Source organism: Sparus aurata, chromosome 8 (assembly GCF_900880675.1).
Source record: "Sparus aurata chromosome 8, fSpaAur1.1, whole genome shotgun sequence".
NCBI lineage: Eukaryota > Metazoa > Chordata > Actinopteri > Spariformes > Sparidae > Sparus > Sparus aurata.
Window position 1 is genome coordinate 36,580,748 of NC_044194.1, and position 21,466 is coordinate 36,602,213.

Below are 21,466 nucleotides of genomic sequence, written 5' to 3' on the forward strand. Positions count from 1 at the left end.
ACATACCCGAGGCCTAAAATACATACATGCACACATAGGACCTTCACACTACCACTTGTTGGGGGAAGCATTAGAACACCTTACTGTGGGCAGTCAGGTGCCTTGTTCAACGGCACCTTAACACGGTCCCTTGTTCAATGCCTTGTTCAAGGATGCCTTAATAGTGCCCAAGAGGTGAACACTCTGTGGAACTTATCTTAGGAACTTATCCATTCTTGCACATTTTGTCCTCCATTTATTAGTGTTGTCAGGGAGGAATGCATATTTCATGTTTTAGGTTTTATGATGCACTGTAAAATCTTGCATAAAGCAGCAATGTCTGTGTGATTACTATATTCACCACAGTGAACAAAAAAGCCACATTAGCCTGGATAAACTTGCTTGTGTAGTCTGACAGAAACCATTATATAGTAGCATGTAAAACACCAGAACTAGGTCTCATGATCATTCACTGCCATATATACAGGTGCATCATTTACTAAACTTAGGTGTATGATCCTATTGAAGGAAGTCAGGCAAAACTGAGGTAAATGCCAGAAATGTCAAGTGCAAGTCAATGATCAATCAGAAACTTAATATCTCAAGTAAATATTAGAATCAACATTAGAATCATATAGGGCACGGGATTCTAATGCATATACACTCAGTGTAGCTGGTACTGTTTTTTGGATTTACAATATTCCTTGCTATAGTAGACATCTGGTAAATGTGTCCTTAAATTCACATAAGTCACAAACACACAATCATACACAGTAAGCTTTTGCTAAAATATTCCCTCAAACCTTCAGTTTGTCTCCCCCCCCTGACAGTGTGAGCAATTACACAAACCCTGTCGATATATTCCACCATGCTCCAAGTTGCTGTCACCTGTTTTTCTAATGGTTGATGTAAGACACATTACTACCAGTGCACCGTTACCAAAAGTCTCCACAGTGTCCAGGGGCTGTATTCATAAAACTTCCTGGCACTAAGACCCAATCCCATTTCCAAATTGTACCTTATGCTGCTTGTGTTTGAGTGATCCCCTTGTCTGCCAGAACAGTTCCAAAGGGTAGTGGTTGAAATCTCTCCCTTTGATTTGGGACAACCCTTCAACCCTCATACATTTCCAGTTGATGCAGATGCTGTTTATGGACTTTCCCATATGGTGTCTTCTGCTGTCGTGATTTCTCTTGCATCACTGTGGCAATACTGGTATTATCAAAAGGAGATTGATGGAGATTAAAAGCATGGAAACTCAGTTCATCCACAACTTCACGTTAGTAATTAAAATCATCAAATAAAAAGAATGCTGCTTTGTTACTGGAAGCTAATGTTCGCAGCGCTTTGTTATACATATGCATTTTCACATACACATTTTCCAACTGCTTAAAATGAATGAACTCTTTAAAAACCCTCTGGATTAGCTATAATCTTCAACTGAAGCACAGTTGAGGTCTCAGGCAGCTATCTTCCATTGTGTCGGTGATCAAACAGCCATTCAAAAGTTCATAGGCAGCATTCACCGTGACCAGTCGAAAGAAAAGATATCAGCCACGGTCTCGCCGCCAGCTGTCAAAAGTCAGCCTCCTGAGGCCCAGCAAGGAAAGGCCAGAAACTTTTATCTCAGTGAAGAGGCATGGTTGACCCTGTTGCTAGGTGTGACAGTTATTTTAAAAGCTGTGATTGATGATCAAAACAATAAATACAAATGCAGTCTTGGTGACAATGGGCATAGATTGGACAGTAAAATTGATAGGCTCATGCATAGGATTTAGTCTCTATTAAGAATTGGTGTAATAATGACTATTATTTTATGTAATGATTATTTGCTGCTCACTCCTGTTGTGTTCCCATGGGCTGCGTGGCAGCTGCCCTGCGGCTCCAAACTCGTTTTCCTTGGCAATACACTCCCTCAGTTGTACAGCGTCTGTACTCCTACGCACAGGCGTAAGCACTACACTGACACTCGTACACAGGCTTCAGAAAAGGCATTTTCTCTTCTTGTATTGATGCTGTATTCTAATCGGCTTCCTATGCTTTCCTCAGAGCCACAGAATTCCCTACTCCCATCATTATAGTTTACATCTCAAACATTCCAAATATGGTGGTTGTTACGTCCCAATTTGTGGTATCCAGGGGAAGAGACGAGCAACACATTTAATAATAAACCGGGTGTTTCAAGGAGGATAGGAAACAGAAAGATTTGTACAATTAAACTATTTATTTATACATAAATAAGCCCAACGCTAACACAAAGCCACTCCCTTATGGAAGCGAAGTCAAAAACCATTCAGACTGGACCAAAATGTGGTCTAACCAACAACAAAGATTAACACTAAGGCCGGAGCCTCGAGGGAATAATGATATGAAGAGTAACACACAGCTTCAGGTTCACAACCAACAGCACTCCACAACACTATCTGGCGGCTTGGCCCACTGGCCCCGTCTTCTTCCATCCCTGCAGCTTTATAGCAATCCACCTGATTGCTGAGGTGCTGCAGGTGTGCCTGACCAGTCAGGTGGGGAGGGCGCCACCTGAAGCAGGACACAGGAGAGCAGAGCAAAACATGCACACGTAACACCCCCTCCCATAAGTGCAAACTAATAGTTTGCTACCTTAAACACTATAAACAACAACTCTTACTGATACCATACTACACATCAGAATTACAACCCTTTTCACTTTTTTCTTTTCTTCACTTCTCACCCACGGGACAGGCATCAGCCACCACATTGTCGATCCCCTTCTTGTGTTTAATCTCAAGGTTGTAACCTTGCGCCAACAGGGCCCAGCGCATCAGTCGCTGGTTGTGGTTATACAGCTGTGTTAGAAAGACAAGAGGGTTATGGTCCGTGTATACAACCACAGAAGATGAACTGGCACCAACATACACTACAAAATGTTGAAGTGCAAGTAGCATAGCCAGCGTCTCTTTTTCAATGGTGGAGTAGTTTAGTTGGGTGGTGGTGTTTGAACTTGACCGAGAAGTAACACACTGGATGACACACGTCACCCTCCCCATCTTGTATCAGTACAGCACCAGCTCCTGAAGCACTCGCATCAACCTCCAGCTTAAAAGGATGAGAGAAGTTAGGCGCCGCCAGGACAGGTGCACTGCAGAGCAGAGACTTTGCTGCCTCAAAGGCATACTGACACTCAGCACTCCATACAAAGGGAACCTGAGGACTACACAGACTGGTTAAAGGATCAACTACCACAGAAAAGTTTTTGCAAAAACACCGGTAATAACCAGCCATGCCCAAGAAACGCCGTAGTTCACGCCTTGATGTGGGAACCGGATAGGACAGCACGGCCGAGACTTTAGCATCTACGGGCCGGACCTGCCCGTGGCCAACCTGTTTCCCCAAGTATGTAACCGTGGCCTTACCGAACTCACACTTGGTTAGATTAAGAGTCAAGGACGCTTTTTCAAGTCTCTGAAACACTTCCGTCAAGCTAGCAATATGACTGGCCCAATCGGCTGAGTACACGACAACGTCATCAAGGTAGACATTACAGTTCTTGACATTTCCTAGCACTAGATTCATTAGACGCTGAAACGTGGCAGGCGCATTTCTCACCCCAAATGGCATAATCGTATACTGCAGGAAGTGGTCAGGGGTTACAAAGGCCGAGATCTCAGAGGCTCTGGGTGTTAATGGAACCTGCCAGTACCCTTTCAGCAGATCGAGTTTTGTAATAAACATGGCCGGCCCAATACTATCGATACAGTCCTCCATGCGAGGCAAAGGAAATGAGTCTGGCACTGTAACTGCGTTAACCTTGCGATAGTCAGTACAAAAGCGCGAGGTGCCATCAGATTTAGGAGCCAACAAACAAGGGGAACTCCAAGGACTACAGCTAGGTACAGCTAAACCATTTTCCAACAGGTAATTAGCCTCCTTTTTCATTAGCTCTCTTTTAGCTAAAGGACAACGGTACGCATGCTGTTTAATGGGAGACACACTACCAACATCAATATCATGTTTCAATACGTTGGTGCTGGATGGTACATCACTAAACAGGGATGGGTGGGAGCGTATCAAAGAAACCATCTCTCGTCGCTGGTCTACCGGGAGATAGTTCAAATGGGCGTCTATTTTAGCCAAAAACTCTGTGTTAGACAGCCTACCACACTGCTGATCACTCCCCAGTAACGTCAAACCATCGTCAGGCAAAGATTCCACACAAACCAAGGAAGTAGTTGTTTCGCAAGGGGCAGAAGTCTTCAGAGATTTTTTCTGCTCCCCCTCGTTGGCTTCTCTGGAATGATAGGACTTGAGCATGTTAATGTGGCACAATCGCACCTTACGTCTGCGCTCAGGTGTGTGAATGACATAGTTTGTATCGGTCACTTTGCTTTTGAGGACATAAGGGCCTGAAAAACGGGCAGTAAGGACAGAGCCAGGCGTGGGTTACAGCACTAGAACTCTCTCGCCAGGTACAAACTCACACTTAACTGCTTTCCGGTCAAACCTCTCTTTCATATTCTCCTGAGAGGAGGAGAGTGCCACTTTAGCCTGAGCAGAAGCATGAAGTAAACGCTCCTTACATCGTGACACAAAATCCTGAACTGTAGTCTGTGGAGAAACATTACACAAGAACTGTTCCTTTAACACTTTCAGTGGGCCACGAACACTGTGCCCAAACACAAGTTCAGCCGGGCTGAACCCCAGGGACTCCTGTTTGGCTTCACGGATGGCAAACAGTGTGAAGGGGATACCTTCATCCCAGTCTCTCCCTGTGTCATGACAGTACTTGTGCAGCATGGACTTCAGGGTTTGATGCCAACGCTCAAGCGCCCCCTGTGACTGTGGATGATACGCACTAGAGACTGAATGAGCGATGCCTAGGGCATGCAAAGTTTGTTTAAATGATTTCGACAGGAAGTTGGTTCCCTGATCTGTCTGTACAACTTTAGGTAACCCGAACATGGTAAAGAACTTGGTCAGTGCCCGTGTGATGGCAGGTGCAGTGATTTTTCGCAGTGGAATGGCCTCGGGAAAACAAGTGGTAACACACATTACCGTTAACAAAAACTGGTTACCAGACTTTGTCCTTGGCAATGGACCGACACAATCGACCAATACACGTTCAAAGGGTTCACCAACAGCAGGAATAGGATGTAGAGTGGCTGGAGGAACAACCTGATTTGGTTTCCCCACCACTTGGCAGGTACTACATGTTTTACAGAAACGCGCCACTTCCTTCTTCATTCCTGGCCAGAAGAAATGCTTCAGAATACGGTCATGGGTTTTAGTGACACCAAGGTGACCAGACCAGGGATGGTCATGGGCTAACTCTAGTACATGCTGCCAGTATGCAGCAGGAATCACTATCTGAAACACTGAGCCCAAGTCACCAACTGCATTGGTTTTTCCTAGAGGTGAAATCCATTTCTGCATCAACACCCTGTTATCTAAGAAAAATGACTGACTCTCAGTACATTTACTGACATCCTCAACTGCTGCAAAACATTTTCTCAGAGATGGGTCACCTGACTGAGAGCTGATGAGTGCCTCTCGGGTCAGTGGCAGCACATGAGCAGCAACAGGCTCTGCCCCACTTTCACATTTTTCTGGGCCTTCAGTACAGTTCTCCTTATCCCCCATAGGTGGCAGCCTGTCCTCAGATAAGGCAGAAGCAAAAACAGAGTCAGACAGATCAACATCCTGAGCTTGTTTTCTAGCTTGCCCCCTAGTTAGCACACTAACTGAAAACACGTCAGGGTGACACTGGACCAGATCATCATGTCTAGATTCTGCCTTAGGGTTGTCAACAACTTCCGGTGATGGATATACTTTGCCCCCAGCTATGTCGTTACCCATAATAAAGTCAACACCATCGATGGGGAACGAGGAACGCACAGCTACCCGGAAGAAACCAGTTTTAAGGTTAGACTGGACATGGATGCGGTGAAGGGGTGCAGGTACAAACCCCATCCCGATACCTCTTACGATTGCACTCGCGTCACAGGCAGACTCCTCACTCAAGGGCAGTACAGTGGAAACAATGAATGACTGAGAGCCACCAGTGTCTCGCAACACTGTGACAGGACGCTGATCATCCACCTTTCCTGTGAGCGAGACAAATGCAGGGAAAATGAAAGGTTTGAAACACTCATCAGGTACTGTTTGAATGGTGGATGGTGGACAACTGTTTACCGTTCTTACTAGCCCCACACCCTTGGGCTTTGAAATTGCCGCCTGCTGCTTACGTTTCCACGCACTGCAGTCGGCAATTAGGTGGTCAGCTTTATGACAGAAAAAACATTGCTTAACTGCCTTAGGTGCAGAGACTGATGTACTAGAATGTGGAACACGTGTGTCAATAGGCCTAAAAGCAGTTTCATGTTGAGCAGGAGAATCGTGCCTGACAAAGGAGCTTTTGTGGGTAAGAGCAAACTCATCAGCAAGAATAGCAGCTTGCTGCAGAGTAGATACCTTCTGCTCATTTAAATACACAACAGTTCGCTCCATTATCTTGCCTTGTACCCATACTGCATTACACCCTCTCAAATCCACCATGAAGGAAAGTCCTCATCAGAGGTAACCTACGCCCTCAGCAGCACTATTTAGGGCATTCTTTTAGGACAGACCCTGTCACATCATCTGCAGCAAACCAAGCTATTCCATCAGCCTCCCTGCAGCAACTGGGTTTCTGGTCATCATCTGCCTTCACCTTCATTTGCCCTGACATTAAAGGGAAACTCTCGCCAAAATGCAACATAGGCTTTTTTTGTGAATGTACCAGAGTCAAACCTTTGTGTAAAAACATAATGACGACGAAAGAGGCACTTTTAAGATTTAACGTATTTTCGTTTTCGGGCAAGCTCATTTTCAATGGGGTGCAGGGGCACTCTTATCCTAGCATCAAAATCTCTATTTTTAAAACAGTAAGAAGGCTCGACACAACATGAAACTTTGCTCGTAGTATCACCAGGGTCTCTACACATGAACACGAGCATTGAGAACATTGTTTGTGTACACAGAGTTTACTAAAAAGAAGGTTTTTGAACAACTCACCTTAGCAGTAGCTTGTTCTGCTAGCTGGCATCATGCCAGCCGAGAAGTATCGCTGTCCGAATGCAACGTAACCTGGAGGACAGCTAAGGTGGAACACTCCTAAAGCCACTTCCTCCAATATGATGACAGAAGAATGTCCAACTGCCACAGACTTTCACATTCTCTATTGTGCAGATGGCAATACATTTTTTTTTCCATTCTTTCAACATGCATCTCTCCTGATTGATCTGTTCATTGCTCAGGTTCACAATTCTTAACGAACACTTCCACTGAAAATCTGCAGTCCATAAGCACAAGCAGAGAGTCCTGAAGTTATGTCACTTGAGACAGCATTAATCAACACTGAGCAATGTGTTTTGTTTAATGTGTTGTTTATAGTGATCCACTAAGAACTATCACCACACTCTGCCGGTACCCTCAGTACTTTTGAGCATCTTTCAGCCCGTTGGTTTCATTTAACAGCTCACAACTTTACTTGTTTGGTGCAGTCTCAGAGCTCTCATAAGTCCTGTTTCCAGCAGCAGCAGAAGCAGGCAACTGTTTTCAGTAAATAACTGATAAACCCACTGTTCAGCACCAAAAAAAAAGATAGAGACTAGCTGGTAAACACAGTGGGGCATTCAGCCGCCAATGATAGACTTATAATATTGAACCAGATAATATTCTCAGGAGTAAGTAGAGAAGAAAAAAACAGCTTAAAGAGATTGATTTCTCGACATCAGGTGGAAACAGTCATAACTCCATTTGTACTGTACTGTTAACATTGATGTCTAACTAGCCATTTGTGTGCTAACACATTAGACAAAGGAACTGCATAAGGCCTAAATATGTCCAGTGCATGGTTTTAATGCTTGTTCTAGAGTTCATCCACAACATCCCAAGAGGCTTAAACAAACAGACAAAAACAGGTGTACATGCTTTACATCTAATATGTTGTATTTAATCTCTCAAAAGTAAAATCACACTTTTAATAAACCATGGTCTTCCTGTAATCCTGTTGGAATCTACCTGGTCCATGTTGAATGTAAAACTGATGCCACAGTTGCCACATCTTATTGATTTGTGCTATTTTTCCTTGCTTTTGTACGGAAGAGGATTAGGGCCACATATGTTTTTTTTTTGTTTGTTCTGATAAAAAAAAAAAAAGTTTTTTTTCTTAGAATTCTGAGATTAAAGTCAGAATTCTGACTTTTTTCTCAGAATTCTGACTTTAAAGTCAGAACTAAAAAAAAAATTCACATGTGGCCCTAATCCTCTTCCGTACTTTTGCTTCTCTCGCTGCAATATAAATTCAATTTGACAATATTCTGAAAGCAAAGTGAGTAGATTGATCACCACTTACCATTGAGAGAACAGGTTTCTCATCAGCTTGAAACAAACGTTGGCATTGGGTTGGGAAATGAAGGTAAAACAAAGGGGAAGTCCCCTACAAACCATCTCTACATTATTATTTTAGGATTCATTGACATTTAAAATAATTTCTGAATATCTAAAAAGAAAAAAAAAACAAGTGTCAGAGGAAAGAGGAAACGTAGGTTTAATTTCATTTGTATTCTTTAACCTTTTACACTCCTTTACTCCAATACATGCCTGTTACAAAACAACCTACATATAGTTTTCCAAAAGAGCAACTGAGATGGCACTGAGATCATTTTTAAAAACTGCAACTGGACAGTCATGTTGACATCTTGTGGCAGCAGTGTTGCCCGCACTGGTGGACTAAAATCAATGTGGAAAATGTATTGAGCCACAGGCGGAAACTTACTGCTCCAACACAGAGGCAACTTGGCAAGGTGTATGAGTGTGTGCTCCAGTGTTTTTTTTGGAAAGTGTGTCTTTGTCAGGGATGGAGAAGAGCATAGACGTACTATAACATACAGTCATACATATCATCTTGAATTTACACATCCATAACAATAATGATACAAGAATCAAGAATCAGAGCCATAGTTATGCTGGATAGCAATAATAATAACAATTATTGATATTGTCTAAAAACTACACTTTTGTTTTCACCTTTTCTTTCTTCGTTAAAAAAAAGACCCATATATTTATATTTATATACTGGGAGGTCTTTTTTCTTTCTGGTTTTCAGACTAAATAGGTAACTTAAATATTTACAATGATTATTTTACAACCATTGGCCCAGCCCACTGAAGATACATGTTCCTTTTAGCTTGTCTACAATATAAAGCGCACAGAGGAATGGTGGAATGGTCCCAGTGAATAGTGAGGTAGGGAGGGGGCAGAGGATAGATGTGAGGTCAGAGTACCAATTCCCAGACAGGGTCCCAGACCACCAGGATCCAGGGCCACACAGGGTTTCTCATGTAAATGTCAGGAGCGCAGGGAGTAAAGCGTCACCCTGTCGAGGCAAATGGAATCTCCGACCTCACAGTGGAAGGGTGTACAGGGCACTCTGTGCTCCAGGGGGTCAAGGTTCTCCTACCTCACGCTGCAAGGGCCAAACCCAGGGCCATACACCTCTGGTTACACGGAGGGTTTACTGCCCCATGTTCCTGGGACATCTCAGTCTGTGTCACCCTCACCCCCACTACATCACCAGCAGCTGTCCCAGCACCATCCTGAACTGCTGTGTACACCCTGCCAGCTCCCTCACCCTCTCAGTCATTTCTCTGGCTGCTCCAGGGGAAGGATATTGAAGCGCTGCGGTCTTTGTACTGATCACAATGTCTTTGAGTTTTTCGCAGAGGGTGTTGCTGCTCTGGGCCACCCGGGCCCTCACCTCCGGAGACTTGGCCTGGCGTGACAGTGTGTCACCAATGAACACCAGCTTGTGTGCACTGAGAATGACAAACTTGCTGTGCGCCACGAAGATCTTGGGTGGCTGGTTGGAGTTTATGGCGGTGAAGAAGGCGTCGATGGCATTGGTCACCGTGGTGACATTCTGCTCGCATTGCTCCTGGTAGAAGAGGAGGAGCTGCCGGTCGCCAGGGCACAGTTTGGAAGAGGAGGAGGGTCCTCCAGAGCCGTTCTGGGCAAGCTGAGGGTGGTGTGGGGACGGGACCCAGCCTGTCATGTCATTGTTGATTGGCCGGCTGACTTCTTGCTCTAGCCGCTCAAACTGTTTAATCTGGAATGAGAAGAGAAAGAACACAGTTAATACTTCATATGATACTTTTAGAGCTGCAATCATCAACTAATTAGTTGATCGATAGATAATCTTAAATAAATCTAATTTAGTTTAGTTAATTTAATTTAGTTAATGTTTGAAGTCATTTATCAAGTAAACACTCTGGTTCCAGCTTCTCAAACTTCAGGATTTTCTCCTTTTCTCTGTTTTAGATGATTCTTCATTTGTTGTAGACTGTTGCCCAGACAAAACATGTAATTGAATTGGTTGAATCTCTCACCTTTTTTTGGGTGACATTTCGTAGATTAAACCACACACTTGACCTTTTATTCATGAAAATAAGAATGTATTTTTCATTTTAATGCATTCTACGGAGCCCCTTAAGGGACATGGGAGAAAAAAAAAAAAAAAAAGATTTTTGCGGGATCTCGCAAAGGTTTTTGCTGACAGGAACAGGAACTCAAAATAATGACTGTATTTCCAGCTAGAAAACGCGCATCTCTCTCCTCCCTCCATTGTTGTTTGTGTCTGTGTCGCTGCGTGGTGTTACACGTGAGTTGTGCTCGTGCTGAAAACGTGACTTGTGGCACACGTGACATCACTCCCCGAGTCAAGAAGAAAGCAGAACTATATATTTTTACTAAGGAAAATAACAAAAATAATGCTAAGTAACTTTAATCTGATTACTGGTTTGTAAATATTAACGTGTTAGATTACTCGTTACTGAAAAAAGTGGTCAGATACCGGCATCACTGCGCAGATAGTCTTTTTTTAACGGGGTCCGGGGAAATTTTGAAAATTGAGCTGTTTAAAGATGCAATTTCAACATAGTTTAAGAAGGAAAGGAAGGCCAATCGTTGGGTCCTCATCGTCATATTTTAATCACAAATAAAGCTAATTTTCCCTCACTATAGGCCTACTGAGTATTTTTTATATATTACAGCCTATAATAAGACCTGCGCTGTGTGCATAGGCTATAAGAGCAGGTAGAGCATTCCTTATTATAATTTCTTGGCTTCATTGACTATCTGCATCAGGCCTGCAGGAGGCTTTGTAGGTATTAAGAGACAAATATCGTCATTTAACATCGTCAGTAAACCCACAAACGTAATAAAAATCTGCAGCATTTAATGTTATAAACCCACAAATGTAGCATACTATTTTCTACACATGTAATAACTATTACGTTTGCAATGATTTATTTGTGGGGACGTGAAAATCTTTATTGTAATAACTTCCCACAAATGTAATAATACAATGAATAATGGTCGGGGTCGTTGTTGTTTCTTTGTTTGCCTATACACCTACTAAAACTGACCGTGCTGCTGACTCTCCGCTGTCACACCGCTGTGTGATCCCCTGTGACCAAAGTGTCAGCTGGACTTCAGAAGGCCAGAATTCAACACTACTAGAACGACCGTAAGCGGTCATTTGGACCGCTAGATTTAAACTCTAAAATCTCTCATGTAAATACCCAACTGAGTGATGAATGCATTCATTGTGTCATGATATTTAAAAAAAAACAAAAACGAAATAACCCCAAAATGAACATGTTAACAAGTTTAATTATACATTTATCAATATTCACATCATCGCACATAGTAAACTGTAATCATTGCATATTTACACAAGATTTTTATAGAGAAAACTCATAGAAAATTAACAACTAAAGTAACTTACTTGACTATGAAACATTTTATTTTAACACTTAATATATAATAAAACAATAATAGTAGAATAATAATCGAAAAAGCTGGAAACGAGCTGATCTAAAACAAACAAAGAGCCGTTGTGATCACTGGTCACAGTCTCCACAGATTACCTCCGCTCTCGTACAGTTACCACACACACGCTTGTGGCATTTCAAGTGTCCGGTGTTTGGTTCTGTTTGCAGCGGACCGGCACTGCCTCCGTGTCCGTGTCAGCGAAGATGGCCAGTGGCGGTCTTCTATAACATCCTCCTCGACCTGGCAGGGATCAATGCTAGCATCTTATTCAGGGAGTGCTCAAAGTGATCGAAACGGCTCTTTTTGTTTGTTTGTTTGTTTTAGATCAGCTCGTTTCCAGCTTGTTCTATTATCATTATTTATTTTATTATATATTAAGTGTTAAAATAAAGTCGTGCTTCATAACCCTAACCCTCTCTATTAAAAACTTGTGTACATAGCAATAATTACGGTTTACTATGATATCGATAAATGTATAATTAAACTTGTTAAAATGTACACTTTGGTGTTATTTCGTTTTTTTAAAAAATATCATGACACAATGAATGCATTCAACTTCATCCAACTTTACCAAACGACCAGCAAAGTGTTACAGCTTTTGCGGGATCTCGCAAAGGTTTTGCGAGATCCCGCAAAAATCTTTGCGAGATCTCGCAAAACCTTTGCAAGATCCCGCAAAAATTACATCTTTTTTTTTTTTCACCCATCAAGGGTCTGCTGCACTCCCTCTTCCTTCCCAGCACTGCTCTTCTCAGCCTTGCCTACGTAGTCACCTAACTCTATTGCTAATCCGGTGGTCTCCCGCTCTCTAAGGATCTGGATTCAGATAAAAAAAAAAGTTTATGGCTGGCACTCCAGCTCAATATTTATCATTATGTTATACTGTTGTTTAACAACATTGTATTTGATGAATGGTATGAGATGGGACTATACAGTTTCATGGACCTATTTATAAATGATTTATTTCTACCTTTGAGCAATTTCAAAACTGTGTTTGAAGTTTCAATCAGTCTCTATGGCTACACTTCTCATGAATGATCCACTTGGTCATGTCTTTCATAAATAAAAAGCTGTCTCAGCTGCCATCTACTAGCACCATGCAACATCTGAGACTTACATAGCAGGAAGAACAAGGAATAGAGATTTGAGAAAGGCAGTGGGAGGAGGCACTGGACCTGATACATTCTTCATCATTGTTACCAGACATGGCTTCATAACATTTGGTGTCTCACACACTATACTTGCCCAAATAAAAGCACAACAGAATAGTCCCAAATATTGATCCCTCATGCGAACACTGTAGGCTTGAACCATCGTCATTGACACACATGTTTTGGAGCTGTCCCAGACTGTTAAACTACTACTACTACTACTACTAAGTATTTTCCTTTCCTTATCCAAGGTTTTAAATTTAGACCCTCTAACGGCCATTTTTGGCGTAATAGATCCTAAGGTGCGGCTGTAGCTCAGGGGGTAGAGTGGGTCAACTAGTGATTGGAAGGTCGCTGGTTCGAAGTGTCCTTGAATAAGATACTGAACCCCAATTAGTTCCTGATGTGCAGTTGGCACCTTGCATGGCAGCTTCTGCCATATGTGTGTGAATGGGTGAATGTGGTTGTGAAGCACTTTGAGTCGTCAGTAGACTGGAAAAGCACTATATAAATGCAAGTCCATTTACCAAGTTAAACAAGGTCTGAGAGCGATGTGATAACTTTTGTTAGTCGGCTGGCATGCAGATTAATACTGCTTAACTTGGAAACAGGCAACGCCCCAAACACATGCAAACTACATGAGAGAAGTGATGATGCATTTTGATCTAGAAAATCTCATTAAAAGGACAAGAAGGTAAATTCTACATGGCTACCTTTTATAAATTACTTTAATCAGACTAGAAACTGATAGATCAAAAACTAGGAAAACGTCTTCACTGCTAGCCTTCCACTTACTCTTCAATCTTATTGATTATGTGTGTTGATACGAACAAAAGACAGAGTGACCCTCTGTAGTTATACTTAGATACAAGGGTTATTAGGTATCCACACCACTCCCTCAGTTGATAAGACTTTGTTTATACTGTTTTTATTGTTTATTGCAAATGTCAAATTTGAAATATTATACTTTTTATGGCCTTCCACTCATAAAGCAGGATGGTATGTTCAATGGTTCAAAAACACAATAAAAAAGTGTAAAACTGCTTAACCTGTGTCTTATCTAACATTTAATGTAATGTCCTGGACACATCTTTCCACTCTGACAAGCCAAAATGAGTTATTGCTCATAGGAGAAACAAGGACAAGGATGGCTTTGCCCACAAATGAACTGAAAATGTTTAGTCCAAGTATGTTTATAGTGTTTATATCCAAAAGGGGTCAAACACCCTTATAAACACACACTCACTTGTTGTTGTTCCAGTTGGGTCTTGTGTCTGATGATGTTGCCTTTCTCCAGCAGCTGCCTTTGGTTCTTCTCAAACTCTTCCTTCCCCTGACAGAACAAAACACAGCCACACAATCGTTACACAACCTGGATTTACTTACAGGATTATTTCAAATACTTCTTTGTCTGAGGATCAGAAGTAAAATAAAGCTGTCTCTCTCCAGTGGTGACAAACAGAAACCGCTGGAACTCAGACTATCCCCCCCCCCCATTCAAGGAACTGCAGTTTTAGGTACTGCAGTGGTTTGATTGTTCAGCCCTGGTGGTTGCTGCATGTAATGACACTATGTAGTCCCCCCAGGAATCTGCAGAGAAAAAGTTTAAATTCCGTGTAGAGCAATTTTGATTCTGCGGCTTGAAAGTTAAAATTCCACAAACATTAAAAAAACATACTTTTTAAATGTAATTATGAAATTAATTGCAATACCAGAACACTGTAAAACATTGTGGAACCTTCTATTACTGGTTTTAAAATAATCAACATCAACATTTTCTTTGTCCCTGTTGGGCAGATTTATTTGCAAAATAAAGAGTGCAAAACTTTTCACCAAACTATGGGTGAAGGTTTAGGAACAGGAAGTGCCTACTGCATACTGCAGATAGTAAATGTAAACATTCAGTTACAGCAATGAAATGCTGACATAAAATGTGCAATCAAGTCCAAATTATAAACAGTTTTTTCTTTTGTAAACATTTCCAGTGTCAGCCGGATGCAGTGGATAGTGTACTTCTACTGTGAGTCTAGAGCCCGGTCTATCTGACAGCGACATCTAGCGGCTGGGATGAAGACTACATGCAAAATGTGATATTCCGCGGAAGGTCTTTGAATCCGCGGACGGCCGAGAAATCTGCAGTAATTTCCGCGACTGCGGAATCGCGGATTCCTGGGGGGACTAACTAGGACACTTGTGCCTTGCCTATGCCTTTCTAAATAATGTGCTTTACACAGGATCAGACTAAAAGTGAAACTCTCGCCAAACAGCAACCGAGGCTCTATCTGTGATTGAATATGAGTCAAACCTTTGTGTAAAAGCATAATTACGACAACAGAGGCACTTTTACCGTAGTTTCGTTTTCGGGCAAGCTAATTTTCAATGGGGTGCAGGGGCACTCTTATCCTAGCATCAAAATCTCTATTTTTAAAACACTAAGAAGGCTCGACACAACATGAAACTTTGCTCGTAGCATCACCAGGGTCTCTACACATGAACACGAGCATTGAGAACATTGTTTGTGCACACAGTCTCACAGGCGAGAGTTTCACTTTAACACAGAGTCAGTCAGTTGAGTCTGAATTTGCTCTGGAGCTGAGATTCCCGACTGACTAGATAGCATGGAGCATCATTGAGGTTCAGGAAGGCAGTGCTATCACTACTTATTATTGAATAAATGTGTCAAAAATATACAAAGTAAAGACAGACGGAATTTTCACCCAGAGTGTCATTTGATTTCCTAAAGGCATTTAACTGTAGCATCAGAATGCACCGACGACATTTATAAAGTGCAAAACAAAAAAATGACTAGAAATGGCCACAGAAAGTTTAATTTTTCATCAAAAGGCTGAAACTAAATACAAATCCATACTTTATAATGACCCCAACCTCTCCATACAACACTGTGTTCTACTCTTCATTCTTCACTTTGTTCATCAACACTTCTGTAGTACCAGCCACGAGCATCAAGTGTGGATTTAGCTCAGATTTATTCTAATATGATATTTGAGTTTCTACTTAACTTGTGAGTCAATGAAATGTCCTCACAACTATATAAAAAATGTGTGTGTGTGTGTGTGTACCTGTAAATGTACATAGTCATAATCCTCCATCCAGCCTTCCTCTGTGGTCTCATACGGCCTGTCCAGACCTTCCTCTTCCTCTGCAGCTGTAAACTTTGGTGGAGAAGGAAGGGGACGTGACTGAATGTTCACCTTCTCCCCTCCCTGATAGCTCCCACTTCCTGATCCTGTAATCTGACAGCTGATGTCCCCTGGGATTGGAGGAAGTGGCAGCTGCTGTTGCTGCCGGTTGGTCCGTTTAAAGAGCAGCGAGGCATTACCGTGGAGAAAGGAGGCGAGCTGTTTGGCGTCGTCTGGGATGCCTCGTGCCGTCATGATTAATCGATCTAAGTCATCCCCTCCTGCCGGCGGTGCTGCAAGCGCTGTGTGTGACCAGGAAATGGCGTCTAAGCTCTGACTGTGTCGAATCAAACTCTGGAAGACCTCCTCCATCTTCCCCACCTGACGGCCCAGTTTGGTCTGCAGAGAACGGTCTGTGGCCTGGCCAGCATTCGCCACAGCGCCCCGGGCAAATTCTAGGAAGTCTCGGACAGTGGCACGCACCCGGTCAGCAGCTTGATGAATGGCCAGCAGGTTCCCTTCCAGGTGAGCAGGGCTTCTCCAATTACCTGTGATGAATGACATCATGAGGGAAACGCTGGACTCAACAGCTTGCTGAAGGCGAGACAGGCGCTCCATGGCCTGCTCCAGGTCCAAGATGAGGGGTTTCCCTGGAATAGTGCCAGGAGCAGAAAGTGAGGAGGAAGAGGAGGTGTCGCGAACAGGGACCATGTCTAAAGATGAAGCAGAGTGGTTGCTACGTGTGCTTCCTGTACTGGAGGCAGACAGCCGTTTGAAGGACATGGTCAGCTCCTCACTGGTGGACTGAGCATCACGCACAACCTGGAAAAAGAGACATCATTACTAAGAGACTGTGTGGCGAGATGCCCATGAGCAGAGCAGTTTCTCCTTGTTTCCTGTATTTGATCTTTGCTAGAAATAATATTTTCACCAGTAAATGATGATTTAAAGCTAACCCGCCTAATCATCTACTTCTTAAGATCTAAATCTATCCAGATTTGAAAAAAACTGAAATGCCAGTGGCAGGGCTTTTACTTTCCCTATGTCTGACCTGTAAAGCTCAGAAAGTATGCGACAAAAGTTGTGAAGAAGTAGGTTGTCAGTTGAATTCTCCTAAACTTCCTCTGCAAAAACAGCCAGCATTAAAACTTTTTAATGAAATCACAGAATTGTTCTGTTTAGCAACAGACAGAACTAATTCATGTGCTCATTAACCTCCTAACAAAATGATCAAAGGGCTGTAATTAGGTTCCTAAACGGCCACATTTGGCCCATGGGCCGCCAGCTGAATAGCTCTGATTTAAAGTACCTGCTAATGACCTAGTGTTCACAACAAAAAAGAAAAAAACCTATAAAAAGTAAGCATAAGGCAAAAAACATGAAAGGCAATTTCCATGTTGAGTTTTTGAGACAAAATCTGCATAGTTTCTCCTTAAATTTTGACCTGATTTGGAAATTTGAGCTGTGCAACCATCAGGTGTTAGGATATGCCCAATGGATTTTTGTTTCTAGAACTCCACTGAGAACCATTGTGCTACCAAGCACAGATTCCTCCTCCAGTTCTATTGAAAGTAGCTTTGGTAAATGATTCCAATTTTGTCAACAATTAAAAGATCAAGATTTACTGAAAGAAGGACATATGAACACAACTGTAATATCAGACATTCATAAAAAGTGATCCAAACTTATTGTAACAACATCACATCGCCAGTGGAGCAGACAGTAAAAACACATGGCTCAAACACAGAGGAAGTGCCACTTGATTGACTGAGGGGAGGAGGTGTGTTGTGTTACCACAGAGCAAGGTGACATGTGTGACAACCTTTACAGCTGTGAGCCGGTGAACAGTGCCTCTCCCTCTAAAGCCACTAAAGACGTGAAACAACACTTGTAACCATTGTAAGTGTACATATTAAAATAGTGACAGCTGGACGATCAGAACACTTGAACATCACATAGTAAAAGTTTATTCACATAAACCAGACTAGAATGGCTTGACTTGAACATGACCTGCCTCTACACTGGACGCACAGGGACATAACTGATATGAATCTTCACATCTCAGTCTTGGTTTAAAGTGAGCAAACATCTTCCCCTGACAGCAGGACGGGCCCTTACACTCTCCTACCTGTGGTGGGACATCATAGACGTAATGGTCTCTTCTCTCTCCTCCTTTTTCCTCTCGTTCCCGAGGGAAGTCATAGACATCCTGGGTGGGGTGACCTCCGGCTCGCAGGCTAGCTGGGATGTCATAGATCTCCTGGGGTGCCTGACTGACTCCACCCCTGTCCCCATGGTAATGCTTGTCAGTTTGGATGGAGGGTGGGATGTCGTATACATCCTCTGGAATCGGCGGCTCATCGTCATCGTTGAGATTGTTGGGAAGGTACTGGCCTAGAGGGACGGGGACTTGTGGCTTGAGTTTGGCAAAGTGGGGTGGTATATCGTAGGTCTCCTCTCTGATTGGCTGAGCATCAGGGACATCTTTACTGACAGACGGAGGGAAGTCATAGACCTGCAGAGAGAGAGGGAGAGAAGCACAAGTGTTTTATTTGATTGTTCATTTAATTGTTTAGTTTGTACTGTATGCATGTATTAAAATGCTTTATAGGAAAGTTCCTTCTGCAGCCTTTGCCTGATGGATCAAAACAGGCTATTGTTCAGTGATGGCTGTGTCTTTGCTGTCATTTATACCTGATCAATCTTAATCACATTATACTGGGTTCATTCTGTGATTTCAGACTCTATTCCAATGATTTGAATGATTAAAAAACAAACAGGTTATTTCATCTGCCTCTGATCAGCTACTCACTATAATGGAAACTAAAATGTGCCATATACTAATACATTTTGCAAATTAGATTACAAAGAACATGAAAATAAAAAAGACATAACAGGAATTACATAAATAAAATAAATGTACAAATTGATTAAAATATCTTCCCTGAGAACAGCACGCTCTCAGATTTTCATACATGGCTACTACAATGCAATACAGTGTGTTGTATGTCCCCATCAGTTGATGGCATGTTTGTCAGTGATAGAATTCTCAAACTGTTCTTAAATAATCTCAAGCTCTTATATTGTTTTGTTCTCGAAATTCTACAATATGTGTGAAAATGCTGCTTTAAGATTTTACATATCTACAAATCTGAAAACAAAGAGGAACACATTTTGGTTTGCGATATTTAAATTGTGGGGTTAAGCAATGCTACCTGGGTGAAAATGTTGTTCAGTCTGTGAGCTCCCTGCTTTGACCAACACTGAAATACCGCAGCAGATATTGTTATTCCATTTTATTCATGGTCAGCAGAGGATAGTCTCACCTACTTTGATGATTCCCTGGCTTTTCCTGTCATGTCACCAGAAAGTTGACACTTAACTAATGATACATTGAAATTAAATTTGATTTGGACATTCATGTTCGGCTCAGGATGATATGTAAAAACTTTGGTGATTGCCTGACTCTTCCTCTGCTGACATCAACGGGTCACAGATTCAATTTGTCCAATATTTTGGTTAATGACCAACCTGACATGCTCATCCTCCCCCCTTTCCATACATCCAAGGCACAAAACAAGCTGTTCTTTTGGTGAATGATTAAAGCAAATGTTAGCATGATAATTAGGATAATTATAATTGGAACAATGGTAGACATCACACCTGTTTAAATGATACAGAGCACAGAGCATATTTCTATGATGATATTTTGGGTCACACTTGATCCCGCTTTTATGTTTTCTTTAGCCTTTGTGCAATCATCTTGATTTTTACTTATGTATTAAGTATTTTTGAACACTTCAGCACTTCATACATATGGGACTATATATATTGTTCGGTTCTAATCTGATATGTTGCATTTCTGGATATACATTCTATAAAAAACATTAACCGAAAACAAAAATAACCAAAATGACCTAAGGCAGTAAGATTACAAGATAATGAAATAACAGCAACACACAGTTTTGTAACAATATAGTTTACAGTACTTCGATTTATAAAAACACAATATTCCTAATCCAAAGCCTTACTGTGTGCTGGGTGTTCCTGTCTGTACTTGGTGGGGTGTCATATATATCTTGACCACTAGAGGGCCCCTTCACCACCATGGGAGGGGTGTCATACACCTGAACACAGAGAAAAAGAATAACATAAATGACAAGTTGTTACCTCACACTGGACACACAAACAGACACACAGACACTCACACACAGACACACACACACACACACACACACCCACCAGTCTGACCTGTGTGTTGTATTGCTGGCGAGTGGGTGGCACGTCGTATATGTCCTGCTGGGTTGGAGGCTGATGTCTGGGTGGGACATCATACTCGTCCTGCCCTGGTTTCACTGAGTCATACACATACACCTGTCCAACCCTAGTAGGAACTACCACCTGCACACAGAAACACAGAGAAGTGAAGCAGGTCAAAGTCAAGAATAACACAAAGATGTGCTGTATTATTGTAACACAAACATCAGTCTGAATTGAAGAGAATGGGCATGAACTCTTCATTTCACTCTTTATTTGCTTATCACGTGAACAGAGAGAGAAAAGCTTGACATTTATTCACAGAAAAACATTACGGCATTGAACCCCTTATCTTAAAAGTCCCCTTACTCTAAAAGTCATGAAGCCTGTGCTTTTGTGACTATGGAAACCCTCAAGGGTCACAATGCACCACCCTGTCACAGCAGTCTAAAATTAAAAGGCTTCTTAACCTCTGAGTTAAAATGTATTGCTTCATCACACTACATGAACAGAGACTTAAGGTTGTTCAGTCTCATCAAAAAAATGAGCTGCTGACACAAAGACACACACAGGCAATAAAAACAGAGCAGGGGTCCTGTCATAGTTGTCGTGGGAACCAGGCTGCCCTATTGTGTGTCTGTTTAAACTCGCATTACATGGTTTGAGTGCACAGTCAACTATCTGGCCTGGGAAAACACAACAGCTGTGGTATACAACTTACACACTACAAAAGTAGCACAGATAGCTCTCTCTGTATCATTTCATCATTCTGTCTTCTGTCATTTAACAGAACGTTTCATCAACCAAATATTATCAGCACCAACACAGTTATCTGACCGAACATGCAAATCTCTGGATGCCCAAAGATTGATTGATTCTAAAAGACATTATTTATATCCAAGCCAAATCTTCACCGTAGCTGCTAAGCTAAAAGTGTTAGCATCCCTGCACTTTCAAAATGCTTGATTTGAAATCAGTTTGGCTTCTCTCCTGATTTAAATCAAGTCCCCAGCTACTTCAACTGATCAGGAGAATGTTGCAGTGCCGTTTTGCTGTGATGCTCCAGAAATGTTTTGTGAACTATGAAAC

The 21,466-nt window shown here is 42.1% G+C and overlaps 1 protein-coding gene across 3 annotated transcripts in view; it reads right to left on the reverse strand.

The window, feature by feature from the left end:
- Window positions 1-8,521: 8,521 nt before the first annotated feature.
- The window catches only part of bcar1 (BCAR1 scaffold protein, Cas family member), an 84,026-nt gene continuing 71,081 nt past the window's right edge, over window positions 8,522-21,466 (reverse strand). For 2 of the 3 annotated variants that reach the window (XM_030425702.1, XM_030425703.1), the window contains exons 3-8: window positions 20,363-20,521; window positions 20,152-20,247; window positions 18,249-18,635; window positions 16,061-16,942; window positions 14,227-14,313; window positions 8,522-10,102 (exon numbers count right to left, since the gene is read on the reverse strand). In XM_030425702.1, the coding sequence (XP_030281562.1) occupies window positions 9,563-10,102; window positions 14,227-14,313; window positions 16,061-16,942; window positions 18,249-18,635; window positions 20,152-20,247; window positions 20,363-20,521 (2,151 nt within the window). In that variant the 3' untranslated portion in view covers window positions 8,522-9,562. The remainder of the gene's footprint in view (window positions 10,103-14,226; window positions 14,314-16,060; window positions 16,943-18,248; window positions 18,636-20,151; window positions 20,248-20,362; window positions 20,522-21,466) is intronic. The other variant, XM_030425704.1, reaches the window with a different exon arrangement.